General features: G+C 38.7%; 1 protein-coding gene and 2 long non-coding RNA genes across 3 annotated transcripts in view; 1 reads left to right on the forward strand and 2 right to left on the reverse strand.

Moving 5' to 3' along the window:
• Positions 1-26,763, forward strand: part of dpp10 (dipeptidyl-peptidase 10 (non-functional)) — a 310,034-nt gene that overhangs the window by 226,720 nt on the left and 56,551 nt on the right. Inside the window, exons 4-5 of the mRNA XM_085375032.1 lie at positions 18,894-18,988; positions 21,708-21,782. Coding sequence (XP_085231158.1) covers positions 18,894-18,988; positions 21,708-21,782 — 170 coding nt within the window. The remainder of the gene's footprint in view (positions 1-18,893; positions 18,989-21,707; positions 21,783-26,763) is intronic.
• Positions 5,943-7,024, reverse strand: LOC146616500 (uncharacterized). The gene is made up of 3 exons (XR_014906972.1): positions 6,700-7,024; positions 6,558-6,624; positions 5,943-6,034 (listed from the first exon to the last, which is right to left on the reverse strand). It is a non-coding gene; the product is annotated as an uncharacterized LOC146616500 (long non-coding RNA).
• Positions 13,470-14,535, reverse strand: LOC146616501 (uncharacterized). The gene is made up of 3 exons (XR_014906971.1): positions 14,431-14,535; positions 14,289-14,355; positions 13,470-13,765 (listed from the first exon to the last, which is right to left on the reverse strand). It is a non-coding gene; the product is annotated as an uncharacterized LOC146616501 (long non-coding RNA).

Consider the following 26,763-nt stretch of genomic DNA (forward strand, 5'->3'; position numbering starts at 1 on the left):
AAGAGGCCATCATGAGCATATTCGCCCATTTCCAAGCACATAATCTGACTACTTAGAAAGATAATCTTGATACATTGAGTGTGCATAAATATGTAAAATTAATCACGGCTGTTAGATACAAAGTTGATATAGCTGGTGTTCCCATGAGGCCCATTGCCTGCACTCATAAGCTGCACATACTGTAAAGTGACTATGCACTCACTGCTTACCCTTTTTTCAACAATACAACTATTATCATGGATTTTTAAAAGGGCACAAACCGCTGCGGTCATTTATTATGGCCTATAAATGCTTTCACCAAAAAAGGTGAATAAAAAATCCACACTTTTTAAGTGTCCACTCTTTTTTGACTGAACCACAGTTGCTGGCAAAAAAAGACACCTTGTGATAGGACTCACATCAAAGAAATCCACTTAAAGATATAAGACACAAAGCTAAGGTCTTAAATTAAGCCCTATTCAGGAGAATTCCTATCTACTCTTCAAATAACTCAGATACTGCAGCTGCATGTGTAGCATGTGCTGGGTACAGTGACCATTACTTAAGTCTACATAAGCCTGGTAGAAAAAGTTGAGGTCATTTATTATTCATCGGGTTACAGACGTAGGACATTACTTATACATTAGAATCTTAGCTTGTACTTTTTCAGATAAGAACATTACATTATTTAAGGAGACAAGTGCAGAGCAGTGCAGAGACCTACAGTAATGTTTTAAAGATCACTTGAATGAGTTCCTTTTTATCAGCTCTAAATATTAATTTCACTCCCGTAGGTAGGTGCTGATTTGAGATTTTACACTGCTGAACATTAAATGGCAATTAGGTTGATAATTCTAGAAAAAAGATGTCAGTATTTTTGGAGGGATTGTAGTTTTGCTGCAGTAGTTTTTCACGTCATCAATCTGTTTCCTCCAGGTAGGCTAATTTAACCAATTTTAGTAATCTGTCATCCATAATATAGCTGTAAGATTTTAAGGCTGTTATCCCCGCTCCCATTATATATAGCAAAATTTTTGCAAGAATGTGTGCTATGTTAAAGTGAGTTCCAAAAATATGAAAGCAAGCAAAATTATATCCCACGCATAAACCATGATGTTGTTGCATAAACCTGGTCGTAATCAGAATGTCTGAGGATTTGGAAACACATCAGAACAGAAGTTGTGACATGTAGCATCTGAGTGAGTAATTTAACTGAAGCAGATTCCTGGCAATGACAAATTATTCTTGGGTAGAAATGGTTAGCTTTCCCTGGTATTCTTTCACATTCAGAAGAAAATTACATGGATTTCATATGGACTGGGTAATGTGTTAGGAATGAGAGTATGACAGTCAGCGGTAGCGATTCCATCATCAACCAGGATGAGGCCGGGCATTGTTGTGCCCCAGAAGGAATGCAGGCCCCACTGCACCAGTATAGGGTCTGACAGTGGGTCCAAGAATTTCTTCTCGATATCTAATGGGGTATCCTAATGGATATGCCGCCCAGACCATCCCTGACCCCAAACTAAAACAGTCATACTGAATGATGTTACAGGCAGCATAACATTCTTCATGGCTTTTCCAGACCTTTTTAATCTGTCACATTTGCTCAGGGTGACCCTCCCGTCATCTGTGAGAACCTCTCAGTTCTGGTATTTTTTGGCAAATACCAATCAGGTTCCACGGTCCAGGTTCCTCAGTTCACCCTCATCCCTGTTTCTGATTTTTTTTGGGTCAGACTTTCATACCAGTGGCCTGCTGGAGATTATTTTGTAGGGCTCTGGCAGCAGATAGTATGGCGGTCCTGCTGATGGGTTAAGGGCTTCCTATGGCCTTGTCTGGCTCTCCTAGAGCAACTGCCTGTCTGTTGAAATCTCCTCCATTCTCTTCAGACTGTGCTGGTAGACATAACAAAACTTCTGGCAATGGCACTTATTTATGTGCTCTCCTGGAGGAGTGGGACTTCCTGTGCAACCTCTGTGGGGTCCTAGTATTGCTTCATGCTATCAGTAGTGACCCAATCCATATGCAAAACTAGTTAAAATGGTCAGAAAATGTGTCAGAGGCCTCTACTGGCAAAACCTGTTGTGGGGGTTGTGTCATTGCTGGCCCTTAAATCACCTGTTAATTTCACTAACACCAAAGCATCCGAAACTGATTAACAACCCCATCTCCTACTTAACTGACCACATCAATATCCAAGAAGTTTAATTGACTTGACACTATCAATAAAACAAGTTCACTTTTTTATTTATTTTAACAGAGCTGTGATCCATTCCCATTGCTTGTTGAAGTTGCAGTCAAATAGTAAATTATATTTAGGAAGATTCCTAAATGACTGAAGTGATTCATAATAAGAGCTGGTCTAATTCTATAAATATGAAAGAACAGTGCTTCAGTGTTACTTTATTACTTTATTACTTATTATAATTACATAAATTGTAATGTGTAGTGTTGTTTTACCGACTCATATAATTTTTAAACTTTCAGTAACTTTTAAACTTTAAAAGGATCCTCGCTGTAGTTAAAGAAGTTTGTTTTGAAGTTGTTTCCTGTGTGAAGCACCTATAACACCGGTTTAAAAATGTGTTCTATAAATAAATATAATTAAATTTGATCAAGTGAAATTGGAACTCACTTTGTATTGGACCTTATTTTGGGCATTGCTGCATAGCCAGTTTTTAAGAAAATAATTTTATTCAGAGATGAGTTCAAGTGGATGAGTTCTTCACCAGGAAGGGTTGACACAGGTGAGCAGCTTTTCTTTATATAGTCATTTAATTTAATTCCACCTTGGTAATGAAATTATATTTTTCACTGGGCTGTCAACCTTTTTACAACCTGCATAAAAAAATACGATTACATGTGGCAAAGTGCTTAAGATGCTTTTTTGGTACTACATTTCAAAACAGTGCCATTTTTTTGTGGGAAAATCATAAGAACAATGTCTGCCATTGCATTAAAGCAGTGGTGTCAAACTCAGTTGCACAGGGGCCAAAACTAAAGGCACACTTTAGGTCGCGGACCAAACAAGATAAACATTTTTTGAACACACTAAAACAATGGTTTTTTTTAAACATAAATACGAATAAAAACAGACAGTAACATTATTCCAGAATAAATGGCGGTGATTTAAACCTTTAGCTCAGATAAAGTTTACGGTCTGCGTTACGGTGATCATTACATGCTCCATTTTTAGGACTTTACCACACAGTGTTTCCTGGTGTGTGATGCAGTAATATGCAGTTAACTCATGGTACAGTTCTCCTCTTGCATCTTTACTAGATTCTACATCCTGCACAACACCAGCGCTCCATCTGTTGTCCCAGGGCAGTTTCATGTCAGTTACACTTTGAAATACGTTTTCATAAATGTCTTTTCCTGTCGTTGTCCCGTGCATCGATTTAATGTCCAATATTTACACTCCATGGATTCAGATGGTCAGCTGTGCAATGTCCAGCATGTCTGTACTTTCAATCCACAGCAAGAGAGTATGCAATGAAGTTTTTGCTTCTTTCACACAACTGTGTTCTTAAATCAGTGGCCATCTCACCAACCCGATCAGCAATCATATTTCTCCTCAAGCTCACATTTGCCAAAATCTGCGTTTTGTCTGGACACAAGACGCACACCTTCATCATGCAGCTCTTCAGAAACTCTCCCCCGGTAAATAGCCCGGTGTTCTGGCTGTCTCCTCTGCTACAATAAAACTTGCTTTCACAACAGCTTCACTTTGTGATTTTGCTCTGGTGACAAACGTCTGCTGAAATGTCAGATTCTTCTTTAGCTCTTCTACTTCTGTAGTTTCTGCATTTCAGTTTTTCAGCTTATGTTGTGACTCGTAGTGCCGTCTTAAATTAAATCCCAGCCACATTAGCTCCACAAATAATAAATGGGTTTACCAGCAATGTTTCTAAACATACAGTATATTCAGTCTCCCACCAGTGCTGAAAGGCTCTGTTTTCAGAATCAACTTTTCTCTTGTTTTCAATCAAGGTCAAGAAAAGCTGTGCAGTCAAAGACAAAAGGACTATTCAACCGATCTCGCTTTTGATAGTAAGAAACTGGGTTTGGAACCTATATTTAATATATTTCTACGAGACAAGTGTACTGAACACAAAGCACTTCTTTGGAAACCCGATCGTTTTTTTCCAATGCAGGATCACATAGACCAAAAGTGTGAACACAATTATATTGAAGATCAATTTTTGAGAAACAGAAAAGCACCTTCATCCTACACACATAATTGATTAAATATCATCCTGGTCACAGAGAACGAGCAGCACCTCAAAGCTTTGAACTCTTGATCAAGTATCTTAGGGAAATTCCCAATAAGCTCTTTTCCATAGTTTACATCTGTGATGTGGGGGAGTCAAATACATCATTATTATTATTATTATTATTATTATTAATGTTTCAAAAATTAAGTATTTTTAATCACCTTGTCGCTCACTTGCTCACTTGTTTGTAATGAAAAATATTTTACATCCAAACCAAAGCCAAGAGTAAAGCAGATCAATCTTAAAGTATTTTGTGTTTCTTCATTTGTTTGCTAAGACTGTATCAGAAAGGTGAAAAGCAGTCAGTACACCACTGACTGAAACACAACATCTGGAATGTTTGGGATTAACCAGTAAAGACGGCTACTACATGTGAAGTACAGCTGTTACAATACCAATGGCAATGAATAACCTCTGGGACCCAGACGTGACCCTTACCCTGATCCACGCATTGTTTGCTCTCACATAATTACACTGCCAGTGAGCCGAGCAAGCAGAAACGAAACCAAAGAAAGTAGTTTTGTGCCTAAAGCTAACCAAAATGTAATCACATGAAGAAAAAAATCAATAATAATTTATATTTTTTGAAAGGAACCTAGAACATATTTACACTTTAATATTACGAATCTGGTTGAGGGATCCATATAGTATGACCGATTCTAACCATTTATTATAGTGAGATATAAGTGTAAAGACAAATCAGGGTCCACCATCATTACCAGGAAGCTTAAGAAATAAGGAACAATAAGACAAATACTGTAATACATTCAGTAGCGGTTTTTGATACGGGCGGTTGCCCGAGGAGGTGGGGGGCGGCATCACGAGCATCGGCAAAAAATAAAATAAAATAAAATAAAATAAAATGCTCGTACTCATGCTGCCCCGACGTCATGCCAGCGCATATTGGGAATGGCATAGGCACCGATCGGTTTTCTATCGCCCATTTGCTGGGAGTAAGGGCGCCCTCCGTTTGCGAGGTGCGCCTGCTGATTACGGCTCAGGGAGGAGGGCGGGGCGGCGGGGGATTCTCTGTTCTGGCTGGAGCAGCATCTAATAACCAGCTCGCAGAGGGAGTGTTCGCCCAGGGTGGCAAACAGGCATAGGACCCCCACTGAATACATGTACGTTTTGTGTGAGTCTAACAATGTAACACAACATCACAAGTTTTAAGATCAAAAATATACTCATCTATAAACAACAGGGTAAAGAATGAGTGGTGGCACTCGGGACCTACAAATTGGAGCCAGAGTTTTGGCACAGTGTTCACAGCTGTTGTAAGTTTGCTGTTGTCACTGACATGAATGTAACACCTGCTTAGTATAGTAGGGTTAAACTTATAGACTAGATTCGAGAGGAGTAAAATAAATTTGAGAGAATTGAGTGTTGAACAGCCGGCAGATTTATTACAATGTTACAGTGGTGCAATAATCCAATGTAAACAGCATAGAAAATTAACAGAAGATCAACAGAGAAGAGCGCTCTTTTGAAAATAACAACAAAATAAAATAAAATAAGTAGTCTCTTTAGACCTGACTCCTGATGAGCAGGATATTGGGAGTTCAATAGTTTCCCAGAGAAACAATCCGTATGAAGTAAGCAGTTTTTGCTCTTGCTTATCTGAAATCCTGCGATTCGAAGTAATTCTGACTGTAGCTCTACTCCTGCATCCAGAACAGCTGGCCACACTGCTTTTGGATTCGCCAAGAGTTTTCACAGGGTCTGGCTCGCCATCCATATCCAGAACCACTTCAGATCCAGGATCACAAAAAACCAGTCTGCACATACAGTACAGAGCAATAAAAAAATAGTTCTTAACAGTTTTTCTAAATAAAATGAGATCTCATAAAGTTTTCAAAATCAAGTACACTGTCGTTTTAACATTGTTCTGTCTCTATGAATTCCATTTGTATTGCTTTACAGCATTACAATCAATTGTATTTAAATACCCCTTTTTAAGGCATATGTAATCACATCATGAAATGTTTGTAACGTAACTAGTTTTAAATAACTTATTTACATGTATTAACCTATAACTGAAATGACAAAGTGCAGAAAAGGCACTGGACAACATTTATGGCTAAAAGAGAAGTGCATCCTGCATTAGTTTTGCACATTTGTGAAGATGCCCAATCAAATAGACAATAAAATAAAATACGACATTCCATTTCACACACGATTCAAGTACTCCGACTGGTTTTAGCTTTTTTTAGACAATACGGAATTCGCACTGTTACAGTGTTTACCACATGTAAAATTAGCATAAGTTTTCCTGCTAACTTATCATCTCTAGTAACTCACCGGAATTCCCAAGAAACAAATACACGCTCTGCCTGGTTTTGGTCGAGAGTAAAACACATAAAGGCCTCTGAAAAGTACATAACTTTAAGTTAGAGACTGTTGAAAATACTTTATAACACTTATTTTATACCAAAAGACTCACTGTGTAGCTTGTTATTTGCTCTCGGTGTCTTGCTCCGTTTTGCCTAGCTTAATGCAGCAACGTGCTTTTGTTGCATTCACTGAACTACGGAAAATCAAAGTGTGTTCAAGGGGTGTCGGAAATAATAATACCAGGTAAAAACAAGAAAATACTAGTAACCATGTCTATAGGGGTTACACCCTCCCCCTTTGAATAAACATGAGTGCCTTCATGTACTTAAAATGTATCTAAACATCATAGATTTGAGTGTTTTCATAGCTACTAAACGACTCAAGAGCTTGGTTAAAGTTATCCAGAAATCGTTGTGCAAAGGATATAAGGGGTTGACCCAACTGGGGATAATGAAACCGTCCTGGGGGTCGCTTTAATCTCTCAGATTTTCTCACTTGAGGTGTTTCAGGAGTTATTTCAGGTGTTTGTTCAGCATGTTGGTCAGTGATATTTTCACTCTGCTCTATGTTTTCTATCTCAACATCTGGTTCTCCTTGAACTTGGACAATATGATTCTCTCCCATGATGTTGGAGTGAGATTCCTCATTCAGCAATTCAGGTTCAGTTTGATTTCCCTGTCCATGGTCATTCTCGTCCGAGATTGTCTCTATTGGTTGAAGCAAAGAGTTGTCACTTTTGAGCGTACATGGATCATTTTGAATTTCGGAGCTTGTTGTCTCATTTTGCACATGGGAATGGTTTTGAGTTTGGTCACAAATTCTGATAAACGTCTTGGTTTGGATTGAGGGATGACTTGAAATGCATTCATACTCCTCCTCAGACTCTGACATTTCTGTATCTTTAGGTTCAGAAGGGCTCTGCCGAGTCTTAGGTCGACGTGGAGGTTTGGGCTTTGTCTCAACCTCATCCTCAATGTCTGAGAGATCACCACATGCAAGTAAAAGGTCTCGATGAAGAGTCCTGCTCGGACCACCACCCTTCTCCGGTTGGACCACATACACAGGAACATTTTCCAGTTTCTTAACAACACGGTACACCATGTGTTCCCATTTATCGCCAAGTTTGTGTTTACTGCGCAAACGAACGTTCTTGACTAAGACTCTGTCCCCAGCTTGAAGTGTGGACTCTGACTTTTTTATCAAACCTGTTCTTGTTTCGCTCAGCAACTCTCTTGGAGTTTTCGAGTGCAATCTGGTAACTTTCCTCAAGCCTAGCTTTCAGATTGCGCACATACTGGGAATGGGATGTTGGTGAGTCCCCTGTAACTGGCAACCCAAAGGCAAGGTCGACTGGTAGCTTGGGTTTTCGACCAAACATTAGCTCGTAAGGGCTAAACCCGGTAACCTCACTCTTTGAACAGTTGTAGGCGTGGGTAAGAAGCTTGACAAAATCACGCCAATGAATCTTTTGCTCATCCTTCAGAGTGCCCAGCATACCAAGCAGGGTGCGATTGAATCGCTCAACGGGGTTACCTCTCGGGTGATAAGGACTGGTCCTTACTTTTTTAATGCCTGTGGTTGAGCACAATTCCCTAATAACATGTGACTCAAAATCCCTCCCCTGGTCACTATGGAGGCATTCGGGGAACCCATAGTGAACTAAAAAGTTTTCCCAAAGATTTTTGGCCACAGTGGTTGCCTTTTGGTCTCGGGTGGGCAAGGCCACTGCATATTTCGTGAAATGATCTGTGATGACCAACACGTCTTTGGTACTCTTACTGTCGGGTTCAATAGAAAGAAAGTCCATACACACCAATTCCATTGGGCGTGTGGTTTTGATGTTAACCAGTGGTGCTGCTTTTTCAGGCAAGGACTTCCTTCTAACACAACGACCACAGTTCTTTATTTTAGTCTCAATATCAGCACCCATCTTAGGCCAATAAAATCTTGCCCTCACTAGATCATGAGTCCTCTCCCACCCCATATGACCCATATCATCATGGAGCAGCTTGAGAACAGTAGACCTAAGAGAGACAGGGAGTACAAGCTGGTAAGTTGTAACTGAGTCACACTGTCGTTTCCTATACAGAAGGCCATTTCTCATTTCAAAACGTTTCCATTCTCTGAGCATCAGTTTTATGTCAAATGTTTCAGACCTGTTTTCGCATGGTACATCAGCACCAGATTCTAGTAACTGAATGACGTGGTTTATGCTTGGGTCAGATCTTTGGTGTTCTTTAAGCTCATGCTCAGAAAACAAGGGAGCAGCTACTTGACCAGATGTTTCAGCATCACTGTATGCATCAGGAATGGCATCAGCACTCATAGCCAAGGACTCAACCAGAATGACACAAGGTGAGTTCTCACTGTTCTCATTGAGAAGATGCTTATTACATATAGCTGCTACAGTGTCAGGGCATACACTGTTAGAGCTTGGAAGGGATCCGAGAAGGCGTGAGGTGAGTTGTTGAATCCTGTTTTCCTCTTCCAATGTCACACTATCTGCAGCCAGAGTTTGATGAGGCCTCCGTGATAGGCCGTCGGCATCCTGGTTAGCCTTCCCAGCTCTGTATTTGATTTGGAAGTTGAAGGTAGACAACGCTGCTAACCAGCGATAACTCGCTGCGTCAAGTTTTGCCGTGGTCAGAATATATGTAAGCGGGTTGTTATCCGTTACAACGATGAACTCGTTACCGTAAAGGTAATCATGGAATTTTTCGACAATGGACCATTTCAGAGCTAGAAATTCTAGCTTATGAGCTGGATATCTGGTCTCGCTTGGTGTCAATCCCCTACTAGCATAGGCAATGACGCGCATTTTACCATCCTGCTCCTGATAAAGAGCGGCACCCAGGCCCGTGGTACTAGCGTCAGTGTGCAGAGCATATTGGAGCTTTGGATCTGCAAACCCCAATACAGGGGATGATGTTAACTTCTCCTTAATGCATTCAAAGGCTGACTGACAAACAGGTGTCCATCTGTCTGCAAAGGGTTCTCGAGGATTGAGATATTTAGAAGTGCCTGTTTGTTTCTGGCCTTTTCTGAGAGGTGGATAGCCACATGTGAGATCGTTTAAGGGCCGGACTATCTTTGAATAGTCCTTAACAAATCGACGATAATAGCCTGTGAACCCTAAAAATGACTTCAGCTGTTTCAAGTTTTGTGGCACTGGCCAGGTCTTGATAGCAGCAACCTTTTCAGGATCAGTCTGCACACCATTTTTGGAGACAATATGGCCCAAATATTTAACTGATGTCTGGAAAAAGCGACATTTTTTCGGGGACAACTTTAAGCCATATTCACGAAGACGGTCCAAAACATGCTTTAGCCTCTGTTCATGTTGCTCGAGGGAGTCTGAGAAAACAATCAAATCGTCTAGGAAGACGAGTACCTCCTTGAGATTAATGTCTCCCATACACCTCTCCATTAACCTCTGAAAGGTGCTGGGAGCATTTGTGATGCCTTGGGGCATTCGATTGAACTCATAAAACCCCAGTGGGCATACGAAGGCTGTTTTGGCTTTATCCTCCTCCTCCATCTCTATCTGGTAATAGCCTGACTTCAAGTCCATGACAGAAAACCAGTTTGAACCAGATAGGGCGGAGAAGGTCTCTTCGAGGTTTGGCAACGCGTAAGCATCTTTTACCGTTTGCACATTAAGCTTGCGGTAATCCACACAGAGGCGTACCTCACCATTCTTTTTCTTGACTACAACGATGGGGAATGAGAAGGGAGATTCTGACTGTCTTATTACCCCAGCATCGAGAAGCATTTTAAGGTGTTTCCTGACTGCTTCGTAGTCATTTGGATGAATGGGCCGCGATCTCTGTTTTATAGGCGTTTCGTCTTTAAGCTTGATCTTATGCTTAACTTTAGTGGCATGGCCAAAGTCGAGATCGTGGCATGCAAAAACGTCACGGTAGGCACTAAGACTCTGCGTGACCCGACTTTCCCATTCCTTGGGCAGAGGTGAATCGCCAAAATCAAAGGTCAACTGGTCACTGGGTAATGAACATGAGTCTGCCGACAGGCTGCAACAGCCTGCAGAGTTTGCACTCGACGTGGTTTGAGTTTCAAGGACTTGGTCTGCAATGTGTAGTTCAGCAAGAACGCAGTTGCCAGGAAGGATGATGTCATGATCGGTTTCGTTTCTGATCCAAATAGGATGCTTGTAAGGACTTTGACGTGGCACTGTGATAAGGCAGCAATCGACAAAGATTCCTCCCGGAAGGGCTGAGGAAGTTGGCTGCTCTACAACTGCCCATCTGTCAGTGGTTGGTGAATTTAGGTGGGCGTAACTCTCTAGGCAAACCCTTTCATGAGCTGGTATTACGTAAGGTGTGTTGCCCCTCAGTGTCATTAGTCCAAGCTTTCCTGTGCTTTTTGTTTCATGTCTATGTTCAAGGATTTTTAAAATCTGACTATAGCCATAGACAGCTGATGAAATAGGAGTATCCCTACAGTGTTCCTCATATAAAACATCAAGGGCATTTGTACCAATTAAAACTGGTAAGTCTGTGCTGGAACGTAAATCAGGGACAATGAGAGCTAATGTAGAAATTTGGGGCTCAGACTCAACAAACTCCTTTGGAAAGCCAATTGGAACTTCTACATACCCTAGATAAGGTACAACTTGTCCATTTGCACCCTCAACATCTAAGTCACTGATTGGCTGGATGGGAAGATCAGACAAATGTCTCTGGTAAAATGAGTGTGAAATAGTCGTTACTTGCGACCCAGAGTCTAACAAAGAATTGCAACTCACTCCAGCTATGTTGACATTAGCTGTGCACTTCTTGCCAATTAAGCCCTTTGGAAAGCTGGAATGACGCATACTTGTTTGTGCACAACACTTTTTTGTTGGGCGGTTTTGAGTGGGACTTTTGTCGCTTCTAGTTCCAGTTTGTCCCTCAACTGAAACAGGAACTAGTTTAAATCAGAGTCACATTGGTCTTCCCAAGCTTTTTGTTTTACCCTTAGCTCTTTCCGCTTGGCTTCAACAGTACTGGGATTCGGCTCATTGTCACAAGAGGGAGCTATATGGCCATCCTCGCCACAGTTAAAGCAGAACCATGGGCGAGGCTTTTTGTTTTTGCCAAAGCCTTCATTTTTCAACGGAGAGTTCTGTGTTTGTGCCTCTTTTAGCTGCTGTTTCTTTACAGCTTTTGGGAACTTTGCCTGAGGTTTCTTTGCAACCATGGTTTCCATTGAAGCTTTTAAGGAACTTAACTGTTCTTGCAGTTGAGCAATTTGTTTTTGCAGTTTCTTGGCAGATGCTTGAGCGGAGCTGTCAGTAGCAGCAGCAGCTTGAAACTCAGTGGTTGGGTAAACATTTAAAGGATTGGACTGCACCTTTACTTTTGAAATTCCCAAGTGCTGCTTCATGCGAGTTGACTTGGCTGCCTGCTTATCTTCCTCTGTTCGCAAGAGTAAAAGCAGCTCAGAAAAGGAGGGTGGACTGGATTTCTTTTGCTCTAGATGGAGGCTAGCGATTAGGTTATCATCCCAGCATCCCCTACAGAACTGCTTCAAAAGCTGCTGATCGAAATCACTAACTGGGACTCCTCCCCCTTTTACAACTTAGTCAAGGGTAGTCTGCAGCCTGTGCACATAGGCTGAAGGTTTTTCGCCAGCATTTTGGTTTGTACTCAAGAATTTTGCGAACAGCTCATCAACGTCATCTACAGTTCCATATGCAGAATCAAGCAAGCTCAAAAAGTCTTTGAGGCTGGACAAGGGACCCAATTGTTTAACAATGTTTGCAGCTGGCGGTAAGAGGCTGTCAATGATCTTCCGTACTACTTGTCTTTCAGGAACAGAAGAATCTGCAAGATAAAACTCAACATGACTTCGCCAAGTGTCATAGTCAACCTCCGTATTAGGGCATGGAGTTTTTCCAGAAAAGGACCTGAATTTTACAGAGCTTGGATAGGATTGGGACATATCAGTACTTTTGACAATGTGCTCCACAATGACCCTCTGGACTTCAGGTGTGGTCAAGTGTTCAGGGTTCAAAATAGGAGCTGGTCTGTCAGTAAGGGAAGGATTGATGGTGTCAGTGGTCAGAGTGGGTGGGATAGTTTCACTGCTTGGTCGTCTCAAAACAGAACCAGGTATTAAAGGGACTGGGTCATCTACTGAAATGACCTTAGAGGGGGCTGTACCCTCCCTTTCCCCAGCAGAGGCCTGAAGTTTGTTAAGTTCACTAAGTAGCATTTTCTCATAATCTACCCCACTCACCTTAGCAATACCCTTTAAATTAGAAAGGTAATACTCTGTAGTACTAGCCGTTAGCTTAGCACTGTAAATTGGGGATAAGAGTTGGATGCTGTGAACTACATTTGGGTCAGATGTTGTTCTGTGACAGGGTAGTTCACCCTGAATCGACTCAATGGCTGTGCCATACTCAAACTCAACTATAACTGTATCTTTAAAGTCAGGGTCAGAACTAGCAATTTTCACTGTTCGTGCAATAGAACCATAGTGTTGCAAAAACTTAACAACTTCTTCATCAGTCTCTGTACCAGAAAACCCACTGATTAGTACAGCATTTGGTACCTTGATACGTTCACGTTCAATGACATCCATGTTACTTCAGTGGAAAAATGTGCAAAAATTGTCATAAAACTGCCAACTGTGTGCCAATGATTGGATTAAAGGCATTAAATAGCCAAACTCCTCCTGGCTGGCTCGCCACTTTTATGTAACACCTGCTTAGTATAGTAGGGTTAAACTTATAGACTAGATTCGAGAGGAGTAAAATAAATTTGAGAGAATTGAGTGTTGAACAGCCGGCAGATTTATTACAATGTTACAGTGGTGCAATAATCCAATGTAAACAGCATAGAAAATTAACAGAAGATCAACAGAGAAGAGCGCTCTTTTGAAAATAACAACAAAATAAAATAAAATAAGTAGTCTCTTTAGACCTGACTCCTGATGAGCAGGATATTGGGAGTTCAATAGTTTCCCAGAGAAACAATCCGTATGAAGTAAGCAGTTTTTGCTCTTGCTTATCTGAAATCCTGCGATTCGAAGTAATTCAGACTGTAGCTCTACTCCTGCATCCAGAACAGCTGGCCACACTGCTTTTGGATTCGCCAAGAGTTTTCACAGGGTCTGGCTCGCCATCCATATCCAGAACCACTTCAGATCCAGGATCACAAAAAACCAGTCTGCACATACAGTACAGAGCAATAAAAAAATAGTTCTTAACAGTTTTTCTAAATAAAATGAGATCTCATAAAGTTTTCAAAATCAAGTACACTGTCGTTTTAACATTGTTCTGTCTCTATGAATTCCATTTGTATTGCTTTACAGCATTACAATCAATTGTATTTAAATACCCCTTTTTAAGGCATATGTAATCACATCATGAAATGTTTGTAACGTAGCTAGTTTTAAATAACTTATTTACATGTATTAACCTATAACTGAAATGACAAAGTGCAGAAAAGGCACTGGACAACATTTATGGCTAAAAGAGAAGTGCATCCTGCATTAGTTTTGCACATTTGTGAAGATGCCCAATCAAATAGACAATAAAATAAAATACGACATTCCATTTCACACACGATTCAAGTACTCCGACTGGTTTTAGCTTTTTTTAGACAATACGGAATTCGCACTGTTGCAGTGTTTACCACATGTAAAATTAGCATAAGTTTTCCTGCTAACTTATCATCTCTAGTAACTCACCGGAATTCCCAAGAAACAAATACACGCTCTGCCTGGTTTTGGTCGAGAGTAAAACACATAAAGGCCTCTGAAAAGTACATAACTTTAAGTTAGAGACTGTTGAAAATACTTTATAACACTTATTTTATACCAAAAGACTCACTGTGTAGCTTGTTATTTGCTCTCGGTGTCTTGCTCCGTTTTGCCTAGCTTAATGCAGCAACGTGCTTTTGTTGCATTCACTGAACTACGGAAAATCAAAGTGTGTTCAAGGGGTGTCGGAAATAATAATACCAGGTAAAAACAAGAAAATACTAGTAACCATGTCTATAGGGGTTACATGAACATAAACAAAGCACGGTACATTTTCTGTAAATGATACACCCTGCATGTTTAGAGTCAGTTTTACATGGAAATTTAAGAGCGAACAGTGTCACTGTTTTTTCAGCATTATGGCAAAATTGGTTAACTCAGCAGTGTATAGAGATGCAACTCAGGCTTCATTTTTGCACCAGCTCCTAGGAAAATGCCAATCTGTATAAACACGAGAATATTACTAATGAAGACTAAACCCACAATGTATCTACTTTACCTGTATCAAGGCAGACTGACTGCATCACAGCTGTGTCAGGTAGCATCTTGAAATGCTGATGTTGAGGTGGATTGCAAGGTATTTTGTAGATGTGCAACTATTATAGCCAAATGAAATACCGTATTTAAATTTGTCAATTTGGTATATAAATCCAGTAAGAGCAGGACTATTGCAGTAGCTGATGTGGCTCTGCACTGAAATGAGCCTGCTTCAGGTAATACCATATTCTACTGTATATGTAAAAACAACTATGGCCATCATCTGGATCTGAAAAGACACGCTTTCTGCAAATGCCATCTAAGGTATGAGGCTGTTTCGTGTTATTAAGAAATATTCATTGTAATGTTCTGTAACTTTATTCAGACATACAGAAGCTGTTCTGGAAAGAGCCACAGTGTGTGCTGTATTTGACACTAAGCACATGAGACTGAACAGCATGACCAATATACCGAAATCTTTTGTGTGCCAATCGATTTCGCCGTCTTCAATCAGATGTATTCCGTTTCAAAGGTTTTAGGGTTGCAAGTGTGACTTGGTGAGATTGCTGTTGTGACATTTATCAACAAATGAAAAGGTGGAATATTCTGACATTGCGCAACTGTGTTAAATTGCTGTCAGATTACTGGAAAGAACATCTGAAAAGGGCCAAAAACTTGTGATGGAAACCTGAATGGAGAATTGTGCTTGTTCAGGCAGCATAGTGAAATTTTAGCTCACATTAGCTCATTCAACCACAGGCTCATTCATCATCATTCATCAGCCACAGCTTCCATCCAATAAGGTCCAGTCATTTTTATGCAATTCATTCAATGCACTTTTATTTGTATAGCCCAACCAATATTAAATATTGCAGCTGAAGGGGTTTGACAGTTATAAAAACATTATCACCTGACATTTCTTGCCGTTTCCTCAAATTTGCAGCTAAAGCGCCATTCACCTCTGTGACTCTTTTCTTGCATACTTAACTTTTAAGATTGTCAACCTTTATTTGTGTATCTGATTGTTCCGAAGATGTTACTTCCCTGGCAGGAAACTTGGCCCTGTTCTTTCTCAGAGCTGAATATTTTGAATAGTTTTTGAGTACCCTGAAGATCCTGATTCAAGAGGTGCTGTTGCTACGGAGATGAATGTCTAATGTTTGTATTTTGCATTGAAAAATTCTGTTGTACAGTAAACTACCACAAACTCATCTCCAGTTCATGCCATGCAGTATGAGCTCCTCTACTGATAAAAATCTACTGAACAAGTTTTACATTAAAAGAAGATAATATAAAAGTGAGTTTGGGTATTGTGGCTATCAATTGTGAAATATTCTTCGGTCATGCTTATTTGTTTGTGCTACTTCCACCGTAGATTTATATACTGAACCCTCAGCTGAAGTCAGATACACTTTAGTCGTGGTTATATGCGACTGTGATGAAATGATAACATTATTACTTACTTATTAGCAGGTTAACGTCATCTGAGAAAAGCCATTACTATTACTTTATTTATAATCCTCAGACTATCTTTAAAACGTATTTAATCAAGCTTATCAACAACACATTTTCAGTTTTTGCAAGTGTATATATCTAAATATATATAAGGAAACATATTAATTCACAACCGTTGTCTTTAGAGTTCGAGTGTTATTCAATTATGTTATGGTTATGTTTAGGTGAATCAATCATCATCTGCTTTAATACAAAGCAAGTCCATATATTTATTCCCTTTCTTACTCTCTATCCATCACAACCTCCTCTTACTTGTTCTGCAGTTCACGTATGTTTTACATTTTTTGTTCATTGTTTGTTTTGCATAATCCACCCAGTGATAACTTTAGAAAACGGTTATGATATACTAAGGCAATCATTTAATATAAAGGTAACTAAAGATCTATTATTTATCCTAAAACATGGGAGCAAAACAGGAAAAAAAAAAAACTCCGGCAAACAAAAACAAAATAAAAAAGATAATAAATGAATAAAAAACAAATAACTTAATAAAGCCAAAAAATTCCATCAAATAGAATAAACAAATATTTCAATTAACTAAAAATAGATCTCAAATAAACAAAATAAAGAATAATTGAAATGATTAAATAAATAAAAGTTGAAAGAATAAAGTAGTTTCATAAGGTCTAATCAAAACAAACTTAAGATAAGATAAGATAACCTTTATTAGTCCCACACGTGGGAAATTTGTTTTGTCACAGCAGGAAGTGGACAGTGCAAAAGTTATGAGGCAAAAATTAGAATACAATAAGAATAAATACAGTACACAACTGTACAGAATAGAATAAAATAAAATACTATATACAGTAGAATAAAATAAAATAAATATACAATAAGATAAAAATAGAATACAAATACAAATACTATATACAACTGAGTAAAAATACAAAAAAAATACAAAAAAATACAAAAAAAATACAACTTAATAGTAATAGTAATTTTTATAGATAAATATCAATAGCAAATATGAAAATGGCGTCATAAACTTGAGTATTAAAAACAACAGGCAAAAAAACAGAATTTTATTTTTAAAACACAGCAAATCCATGGATAAACTTTCCTATACTGCAGATCTCAGTATGGTGAATCAAGCAAAATTAATATTTACCTTCTGATAACATGTCTTCTAACATGTCTTTGGATGATCTTCTCCTAAATGCAAATGCAGCAAAAAGAGAGACATACCTCACAAACAGTTAAACAAATGACACACAGACTGCAGCTCCAGCCTGCTGCGACACTTTGATAGATGCGTTTGGGGCAAAATGCTGGAGATATATATAAGCGGGATATATATAAAACAGATTTTAGCCAGAAGCCAAGGTTTGGGACAAATTGTTTTCACCTGACAATGGCACATAATGAAAAGCCAAAAAAGGATTAATTATCTGGGAACAATAAATGTTTGTTCCAAGTGTCCATTAAATGTTCAGATATTTCACTTTGGATTGATAGCTATCCAGCAGAGCTAGCCAAAGAAAAATCTGAGGGTGAATTCCCAGAGAAGATAAAAATTTCAAGGTTAACTTTGTTGCTGTTTCTGAGAGCTAACTATACTGGTCGGGTTTTTTTTCTTCTTTCAATACTCTTTGTCACATCTCTGCCACCCGCTGTTTTTATGGCATTGCTCACCTCACTGTTTGTTACACCAGAGATTCATTTGTCCTTTTGTTCGATTCGTCAAACCCACATTTTGTCACTGCTTCAGCCTCACTATTTGGGGCCTTTATTTGCAGCTAGAATAGTACAGGAGCTGCATTCATACAAGTACATTTGAAAGCCGGATGCATAATTTGAACAGGTGAAACAAAAAGAAAAGTATACTTAATTGCTGGTGCATTTTCTCCCTGTGCCTGTTAATTTGGAAGCTGCTGTTTGTGATGATGGAAATCTGCTCTTTACATGGATAATTTCACTATCAATAACATGAATGAGGAAAATTTTGCTTATCCCCATCAGATTTCTTTGTCTTTCACTACACCGAGCATTAGGATTGTTAGTATAATGTGGATTCACTCTGCTTGTATGAATACTATAAATGTGGATGCATACATTCCTTGACATTTATGGTTGCCTGTGTTTCTCAGTGTTTAGCTTTAATACAAACCAAACAATGCAGTCACGTCCATCCAATTCTGCTCTGTACAAAAAGATGTTTTCCTGGCAGCGTCACACAATGCTGCTCCCATCAATACACAGCATGCCGCGCTACCTGCGAGATGAAAAATCTGGGCATTTCCTTTTGTGTTTGTCTGACAGTTAAATCTCACTTTTCATGCTCGCAGTTAATCACATTACATCACCGTCGCTCAAACTCGGCCCCTTTTGGCTGTCTGCGGCGTTTTTACTGTTTTTTAATTTGAGGGAACAGTGAAGCTGAAAAGATGTTGTTTTTAATGGCATCTTGACAACTCTAAACAAATCCACAATGGCTGCTTTGCTTTGTTCTTTCAGTTTAAAGTTTTTCTCTACATTTTTATGACAGCTTTCAGAATTCATGCAGGTGTTTTTTTTCTTTGTTCTCCCTTTTTGTTCACACAGACTCTGAAGTCATCTACAGGAACAGTGACGGCCATGTCATCAAGTTCAACATCCTCACAAATGAAACAGAGATCGTCCTGACAAACGGCACATTTGTAAGTAACTATTAGTCTTGTTTACTGGCTGGTGACTGCCATTCAAAAGTTTGGGCACACTCTATTCTGGCGTGTCTATAGGAAATTAAGAAGCCAAAACTGTCTCAAATATTAATTCACTAGCTGGGCCCAAGTCCTCATTTAAGGTTTGGTAGCATTTTTAGTAGATAAAGGTGAATAGCTTAATCAAGAAATGAGCTCCGGTTTGGGGAAGGCCCCGATGGGGACTGGGCCTGGCAGGTCCCCATGTACTAATGAGAAGTGAAAGAATTGAAAAAACGTGAGGGAGGGAGGGTGGGGCATGAAAACAAGAACAAACAGCTTGTAGAACTGGAGGAGTCATATATAGATAAGACCCAGAATGGGTGTGTTTGGAGGCGGGGTCCGGCCCCTGACATTTAGATAACTTCTCTCCAATTGATAAAAATATTTAAAGGTACATTTTTTGCATTTTGCATTTGTGACCTTAAAAATAATTTCAAACTAAATGTAAATAAAATCATCAAATTTGACTATTCTGCTAAATAAAGATCATGCTTTATTTTCATGTAACACCAATTTGTACCACAGGTTGGTGTAGAGAGTCAGTGTAATGTTTAATTTACTAGGCAGAAGAAAGCTTTTTCATTTAAAATGGTAACTTTGCAAAAAGAAAACTATGTAAGCTAATTGAGGTAGAAACTGAGGGTGAAACATAAGGTAATTCAAAAAGAGTTATAGAGATATGATCAGCCCCTAACAGCCCTTGGTAAAATTTTGTCTCTGGTGAAAGTTTAAATCCTCTTTGGATTGGTCTTAAATGTTTTTCATTAAGATTAAGAGAATTTCCATTCAGTTGATTTTTTTTCCTACCCTCTACATATTTAGGTTGCACAGTGGTGTTGCTCGTTGTAGACTGTACTCTGTAGTTTCACTTTCTGGCATTTTGGGTAGAAAGGTTAGAAAAATAAAAGCATGTTAATCTCTACATGAGAGATTTTGACTTTGGAGTCCAGAGTTTGGTTTCCAGGGGCAGTGACTTTGTTATTAGGTGGTTCTTGCCATGAAGAAGGACCTGTGATGTGTGTGTCGGGGTGGGTGTGGGGGGTTGCTGTAGGCATCTTTGAAGATTTAAGTCAACACTTATCTAGCATGACCACAACAGCGTGATTCAGATACACGCATCGTATTTTGTTTGTACTTAAAGTGATCTTCATTTGTTGAGCCAAAACATACCCAGTGTTGTGAAGGTTATTTTTAAATGTATTCCACTACAGATGACAGAGTGCATGGCCCAAAATGTAGTTTGTAACGTATTCTGTTAAGTTACTTAATATGAGTAACATATTCTGAATACTTTGAATTACTTGATATATTGTCATGCTTTTTACAACTACATGAATCTACAGGATGGGCCATTTATATGGATACACCGTAATAACATGGGAATGGTTGGTGATATTAAAGTCCTGTTTGTGGCACATTAGTATATGTGAGGGGGCAAACTCCTCAAGATGGGTGGTGACCATGGTGGCCATTTAGAAGTTGGCCATCTTGGATACAACTTTTGTTTTTTCAATAGGAAGAGGGCCATGTGACACATCAAACTTATTGGTAATGTCACAAAAAAAACAATGGTGTGCTTGTCTGTGAAGGTTCTCAGTCATCCAGGTCATCGTAGGCAAAGGAGCTTGCAAATAAAAGCGTCTGGACTTCTTTAAGTTACTTGAAGACGTTTCACCTCTCATCCGAGAAGCTTCTTCAGTTCTAAGGTCAAATGGTGGAGAGTCCCAGATATAAACCTAGTGGGAGTAACCCCCCACAGAGGGACAAAAGGACCCCCTGATGATCCTCTAATCGCCTGAGCCAAGGTGTGAAACTGGGTGTGGGTCCCAATCAGCCAGAGTTTCGGGAGGGATCTCAAAACTGGATTATAGCCATCTATAATCCAGTTTTGAGATCCCTTCCCAGACACCTTAACGCCCACTCACATCCTGGGCCATCTGATCTCAGGAATTCGCATGATAAGGTGGGGCCAGGTTTCACAATGAACTCACACGAAACTCTGGCTGATTGGGACCCACACCCAGTTTCACACCTTGGCTCAGGCGGTGTATCCATATAAATGGCCCACCCTGTACTATTGCTGTGTAATTTATTGCTATTACTGAAGGCTACTTGCCACCGAGCTAACATCTTTAGCTGGTGTTAGCTGAGGTTAGTTCATAGACAGCAGACTGGTAGACTTGATGGATAGCATTAACAACCTGCTAGCTGCAAATAATCATGTGCAGTTCTGATGTAACAGGACACTTACATTGGAGGCTCTTATTGCGTGTTTTGTTTGGGTTTCTGGGGATTCATAGAATTACCAAAATTAGAAACAGGAAAAGACCACTGTGTAATCCATTTATTTCTACAAAATCACTGTATTCTAATTGTCACCTATTTAAGCGGTAACTGTAACAGAATACAGTTACTCATATTTTGTATTTTAAAGACGTAATGCCGATACATGTATTCTGTTACTCCCCAACACTGAACATACCTGCAGACTAATGATAGCTGACAGTTGATTGCATCAGATCCCCTGATCTTCACACTCAACTGACCTAATGTAAACTCATCGAGATTCATTGGTTGAGTAGGTGTACTGAAACTTTTCATTGGTACTGTACTTTAGAGTTGATCTTTTTTGTCGTATTGTAAAATATTTCTTCTTCTTTATTATTTTCATCAGATTAACTTCAACGTGGCGAAGTATGCAGTCTCCCCTGACCTGAAATATGTGCTCTTCGCATATGATGTGAAACCGGTAAGTTTGTTAGATCTGTACAATCATCATTTTTTTTTCAAGAAGAAAATACTCTTATTTTTTTTTATTATTTTCTTATTTTTCCATCTCTGTCATACTGAGACTGTTATATCTACATATGGTGTGTATAGAATATGCAATGGAATGCAGACACTGGCTGCCCTCTCAGATGGGTGGAATGTAAATAGATAAGTTTGGGCTGTTGGTTTCATACCATTTTTTTATGTTGACTTAAACTGTGCCTATAGGACTCTGCGCTTATTGAGTTTTTGCTTTGTAAACAGACAGCGACTCTTTCAGTGCACAACATGCTCAGCATGGAACAATGTGGTCACTGCTGCTGGGAAAAAGGAGTCAAATAATTTACTTGAAGTCACAGTGAAACTGAAATAAATGCATTTTCGTATTTTCTCATTGTGTTCCTGACTGGACTGAGTAGACTTCATGGGCAGGTTAAGCCAACCATGTGCTTCAGATATAGTTGGAATTTTGGTACATGGTTTAGTGAGTGTAAAGCAGGCTGTGATCCATTTAAAAAGGAAATGACTTTCTTGGCTTCAGTGTTGAGACAAGTGTTGAGCAGATCACCGAAAATGTTTTTTTTTATCTTATTGGGGGGAAAAAGTAAGATGCCTGCCAAGATTTTATTGTTTTTATTTATCCCTGGTTAGGCCCACATCTTGTATTTTCATTTATTTATTTATTTATTTTCATTCCAGGCCCCATGTGACCTATAACATAGTCACAAGTTAACCACATAAACCATGGTGGGCCCTGATCTGGCTCATGAAAGCCTGTGTGGGGCCAATTATAGGCCATAAATCCATGTGGCTCCCACACACACAAGATCACTCTTTAAATTACCTATGAATAATGCTATAAACTACATTCTCACTTGCATTTCATGGGAAATAAATGTTCTAATATATTTTTTTGTTGCCTTGTGACCGGCAGTATGTCCAGATGTCTAGGGTGTACCTCCTCCCTCCCTAGTACTTTCTTAGAAATATAATTCACAATGTAGTTTAGTTGTATAGGAACTTATTTTGGGGAGTTAGATTATAAACACACATATAAATACAATGTTGAATAAAATGAATGAATAAAAGTACTTAAGAAAAGAACTCCTGATTGAGGTTGTCATACAGGGTTAAACAGAGAGAGAAAAATAGGGTTTTGTTGTAAAGGAAATTCTGAATCTTAACATATTTAATCAGTAAAGTGTCAGGAAAGAAATTACCCTAATGAGATAGGACAGGTTCCTCAAATTCTAGATGCTTGTGGTTCAGGACTAAAGCCAAAAGATTATCAACAGAAACTTCATGTGACATCTTCCAGAACATGGAGGAGGATTTGTGCAACGTTACAGAAGGTCTAAAATGCACAGTGACAGAAATATAATGATATTTAAAGAGCAGCAACCAGCGATTTATTGCCTCAGGAAACTCTGACAGAAAAAAAGGTGAATATGAGGCTTTCGGTAATGTGGGAAGAAGAAGTGACAAAAGTGAAATTAGAAAGCAAGAAAGAGCAGAAATGTATGTTCGGTGAAATAAAATCAGCATGAGTAAAGAAAGCTAATCATCTGAACTTTGTTATTGCTATTGTGTTTTGTGTCATTATGTTATACTTTTATAGCACATAAACTGTGGAAAGATAATCTGAAGGAAAACTAGAATGTAAATCAACAGTGAACTGGCAGTAGTTTAATTTAACCCAAGAAGAAAGGGAAGTAATTTAAAAGGAAGTTTAATCAGAACTTCCATTTGGAGTGGTTGTTGTGCTCTAAATCAAGAAATACTTCCTGGCTTGATTATGCACTGAGAAAAGGAAAAACATGTACTGCTGTATTTTCAATTGTAATTTAAATTATACATTATTTGAAAGCAAGCAACCAGTCATTTTAAGATACAATATTCACTGCATCAATAGCTGTTTACCTTGTCATAAAAGCGACTACATGGTATTTTCTTACCTTGTTATTTTAGGAGCACATGCTTAAATTGCATGCTGTACCCTGTTTCCACCTTCACACACATTAAATAATTATTTACTGCCCATGCTGACCCCAACCCTAGCTCTACCAGAATATGCAGAGAATATATATGCAAAGAAAAGAAAAATGCCATTCATGAAAAAAAATAATTTTTTAAAGATTAAATTTTTACTGTTCTTCAAATCATGGTAGGGTTAGAGTTGACACTGATGATAACTTTGAGCTCACAAGGTTAAAGGGACTTATGCGTGTATTACATTGCACAGTGACAGTGATATGTTGGACACAGACAGAGCGCAGTGCAATGTGATCTGAATTGCCTGCGAAAAGTACATTTACACAAGAGTAGATTGAAAACATGAAGTATGTGTCCCCTGCTTTTTAAACAGGTTTTAATGTTATGAGAAGAAATTTTTAACCCCTTTAACAGAGGTTAAAAATCAAGCGGACTAACTTACAATTTGTCTTGTCATTCAAATGCTTTATTTTAAATGATTGCAACCAAAAACAAAAGGAAATAAAAGAGCATCACCAGATGTTGAAAGACAAACCCATGCTGAAATACATAGTTGAATAAACATCTAAGCTTCAGTCCTCATGGGCTTAATAAATTTTGACGAGGGCCAGGGTCAGGGAGTGATTAAAATTCCTTTGTGGCTCATGCTGAGACTGGCAGATCACGTTTATTCACTAATAGAGCAGCGGGGCAAGCTTGAACCATAATTACCGGCTTTCCATCAGAAAAGAGTAGATGCAAAATGAGATATGCAAATTGGACCCTCCACTCTGGAAGGGATCAACTGTGAGGATTAGTGACAAGGAGATTAATCAGAGCTGATTTGCATATTTTGAATGAAGGGTTAGACTTACAATTTGGAACAATAAAGTACACCGAGTGGCCGGAAGCCCAGCTTATATTTAGCACAAGGTTATACTGACACAAGAATCTAATAGAAATTGCACTGTTGGTCCATTTCTAATCTAAAAAAAGGAAGCATATAAAATTGCTGTTAATTTAAAATGACTTCCTGTGTGCCTTGTTAAATCCCTTGGCAGCAGTAGCTGACAAACAGTAGGCTTTTTTTTTTTTTTAACTAATAGGCAGTAGCAGCGGTATTGTGTAAAAACACCAGCCTTTATGTACACTGTCCTGCACCTCTAGCACACTTTGAAATTAAACTATGCAGCTAAATCAAACAGCGAGGGAACATCTTACAGTCACAGCTTTGGGTATACCAATAATAAAACATGTTAATACAGTCCTTCCCTTTAGGATGTAATCTTCAGAGGCTGTAAATCAGAATCTTTCCTACACAAACTGACTTTGTTTATTTCCTTTGATATTCAACGTGACTGCCTCAAGTTTTAAAGAGTTAAAGAGACTTGATCTGGTGACCCATAAATAATGGCAAATGTTGTGCTGTGCATTTATCCTTTTGAAGTGCTGATGAATAATTAATAACATAAGCAGGATGCATGCAACAAACTTCCTTATAACAGAACACGCAGCTAACATCAAACTCAAGAAAACAATAATTCAGTGAAAAAAATCACTTCAAATTACAGTGGAAAGAAATAAAAAACAATGAAAGTATTTATTTATTACAAATAAATAATTAGATGAATAGTTTTCCACTTTCATTTTCAGCAGACTGACTGTTTCTTGTCTGCAGAACTTGTTTTATAATCTTTTTTATATTTGTTTTAGTTCTTGGGAGCTTTTATTAATTAATGCAAAATATTGAAAACTTTTTATTTATTTATTTATTTTACAAAAATTGTAATATGTTCTAGCTTATCTGTTGTGCACATTATGAAAAACAATATTAAATTTGGACTGTCTCCATTCGAACAAACAAAGAAAAGTCTTGGAAATAACTAATAAAATGTCACTGTCATGACTTAACTTTCGAGTGCCTTGTCATATAAATATGAAAAACACAGTTTTAATACATTCAATTAAAGGAGACACCTGTAGCATTAAATTAGTTACATTATCCTCATGAAAATGCTAGGTACATATACACATTTTATTTCAGTAAATAAAAATATGAAATGGACAGGTTCTTATGTAAGTCTTTGGTACTTGAGCACTCAAAGCACTTTTCTTCTACACCTAAGAAACATTCACAAAAATAAATGAAAAACAAAACCTAAGACTGATATAATTCCTGAATGTCTGTTGCAGTAGTCTTTATAAAGTGATGTTTTTATTGCATGCTGCTGAATTGCATTCCTAATTGTAATTGTCATCTGCATTGGGATTTACCTACAAAACTAAGACTCTGTCAACTCATGCTTATTCCACTGGAACTGGAAGAGATTATGTAGAAGCCAGGTGCTGCTAATCAAAAGCATTTAGTTAATTGATAATCAGAGAATGTGAGCAACTCGATAAAAGCAGATGTTTTGGCAGTTTGCTGGTGGGCAAATTCACCTCACGGTCAGATTGTGCATTAAGCATAAAATGCAATACCAAATAATAATGGTCAGCATGGTGATGGAGGGGCGATGATTTGTGCTTGTGTTGAAGCCACTGTTCCTGGGCACTTTGCTGTCGTCAACCATGAACTGCTCTGTGTGCCAAAGTCACATGTGAGGTCATTTGTTTGACAGCTAAAGCTTGGCCTAAACTCGGCCATGCACATGAGAAAGATCCCACAGCAGCAAATCTACCACAGAATGGCTGAAAAAGAAAAGAATCAAGAATCAATCAATAGCTCCTTGAAATGCTGTAGTGGGACGGTGAGAGTGCTGTGCATAAATGAATGCCTGCAAACATCAATAAACTGAAGCAGTGTTCTGGAAGAGTGGACCAAAACTGTTCCACAATGATGAGAAACTTAAGTCACACAGAAAATGACTACTTCAAGTTATGAGGTGTACTTAGGTTTTCACAACTGTATTTCATTCTACAGGGTGGGCCATTTATATGGATACACCGTAATAACATGGGAATGGTTGGTGATATTAAAGTCCTGTTTG

This window comes from Diplotaxodon limnothrissa, linkage group LG16 (genome assembly GCF_057381915.1).
Source record: "Diplotaxodon limnothrissa isolate DT_005_m linkage group LG16, D_limnothrissa_male_GT1.1, whole genome shotgun sequence".
NCBI classification, from domain to species: Eukaryota; Metazoa; Chordata; class Actinopteri; order Cichliformes; family Cichlidae; genus Diplotaxodon; species Diplotaxodon limnothrissa.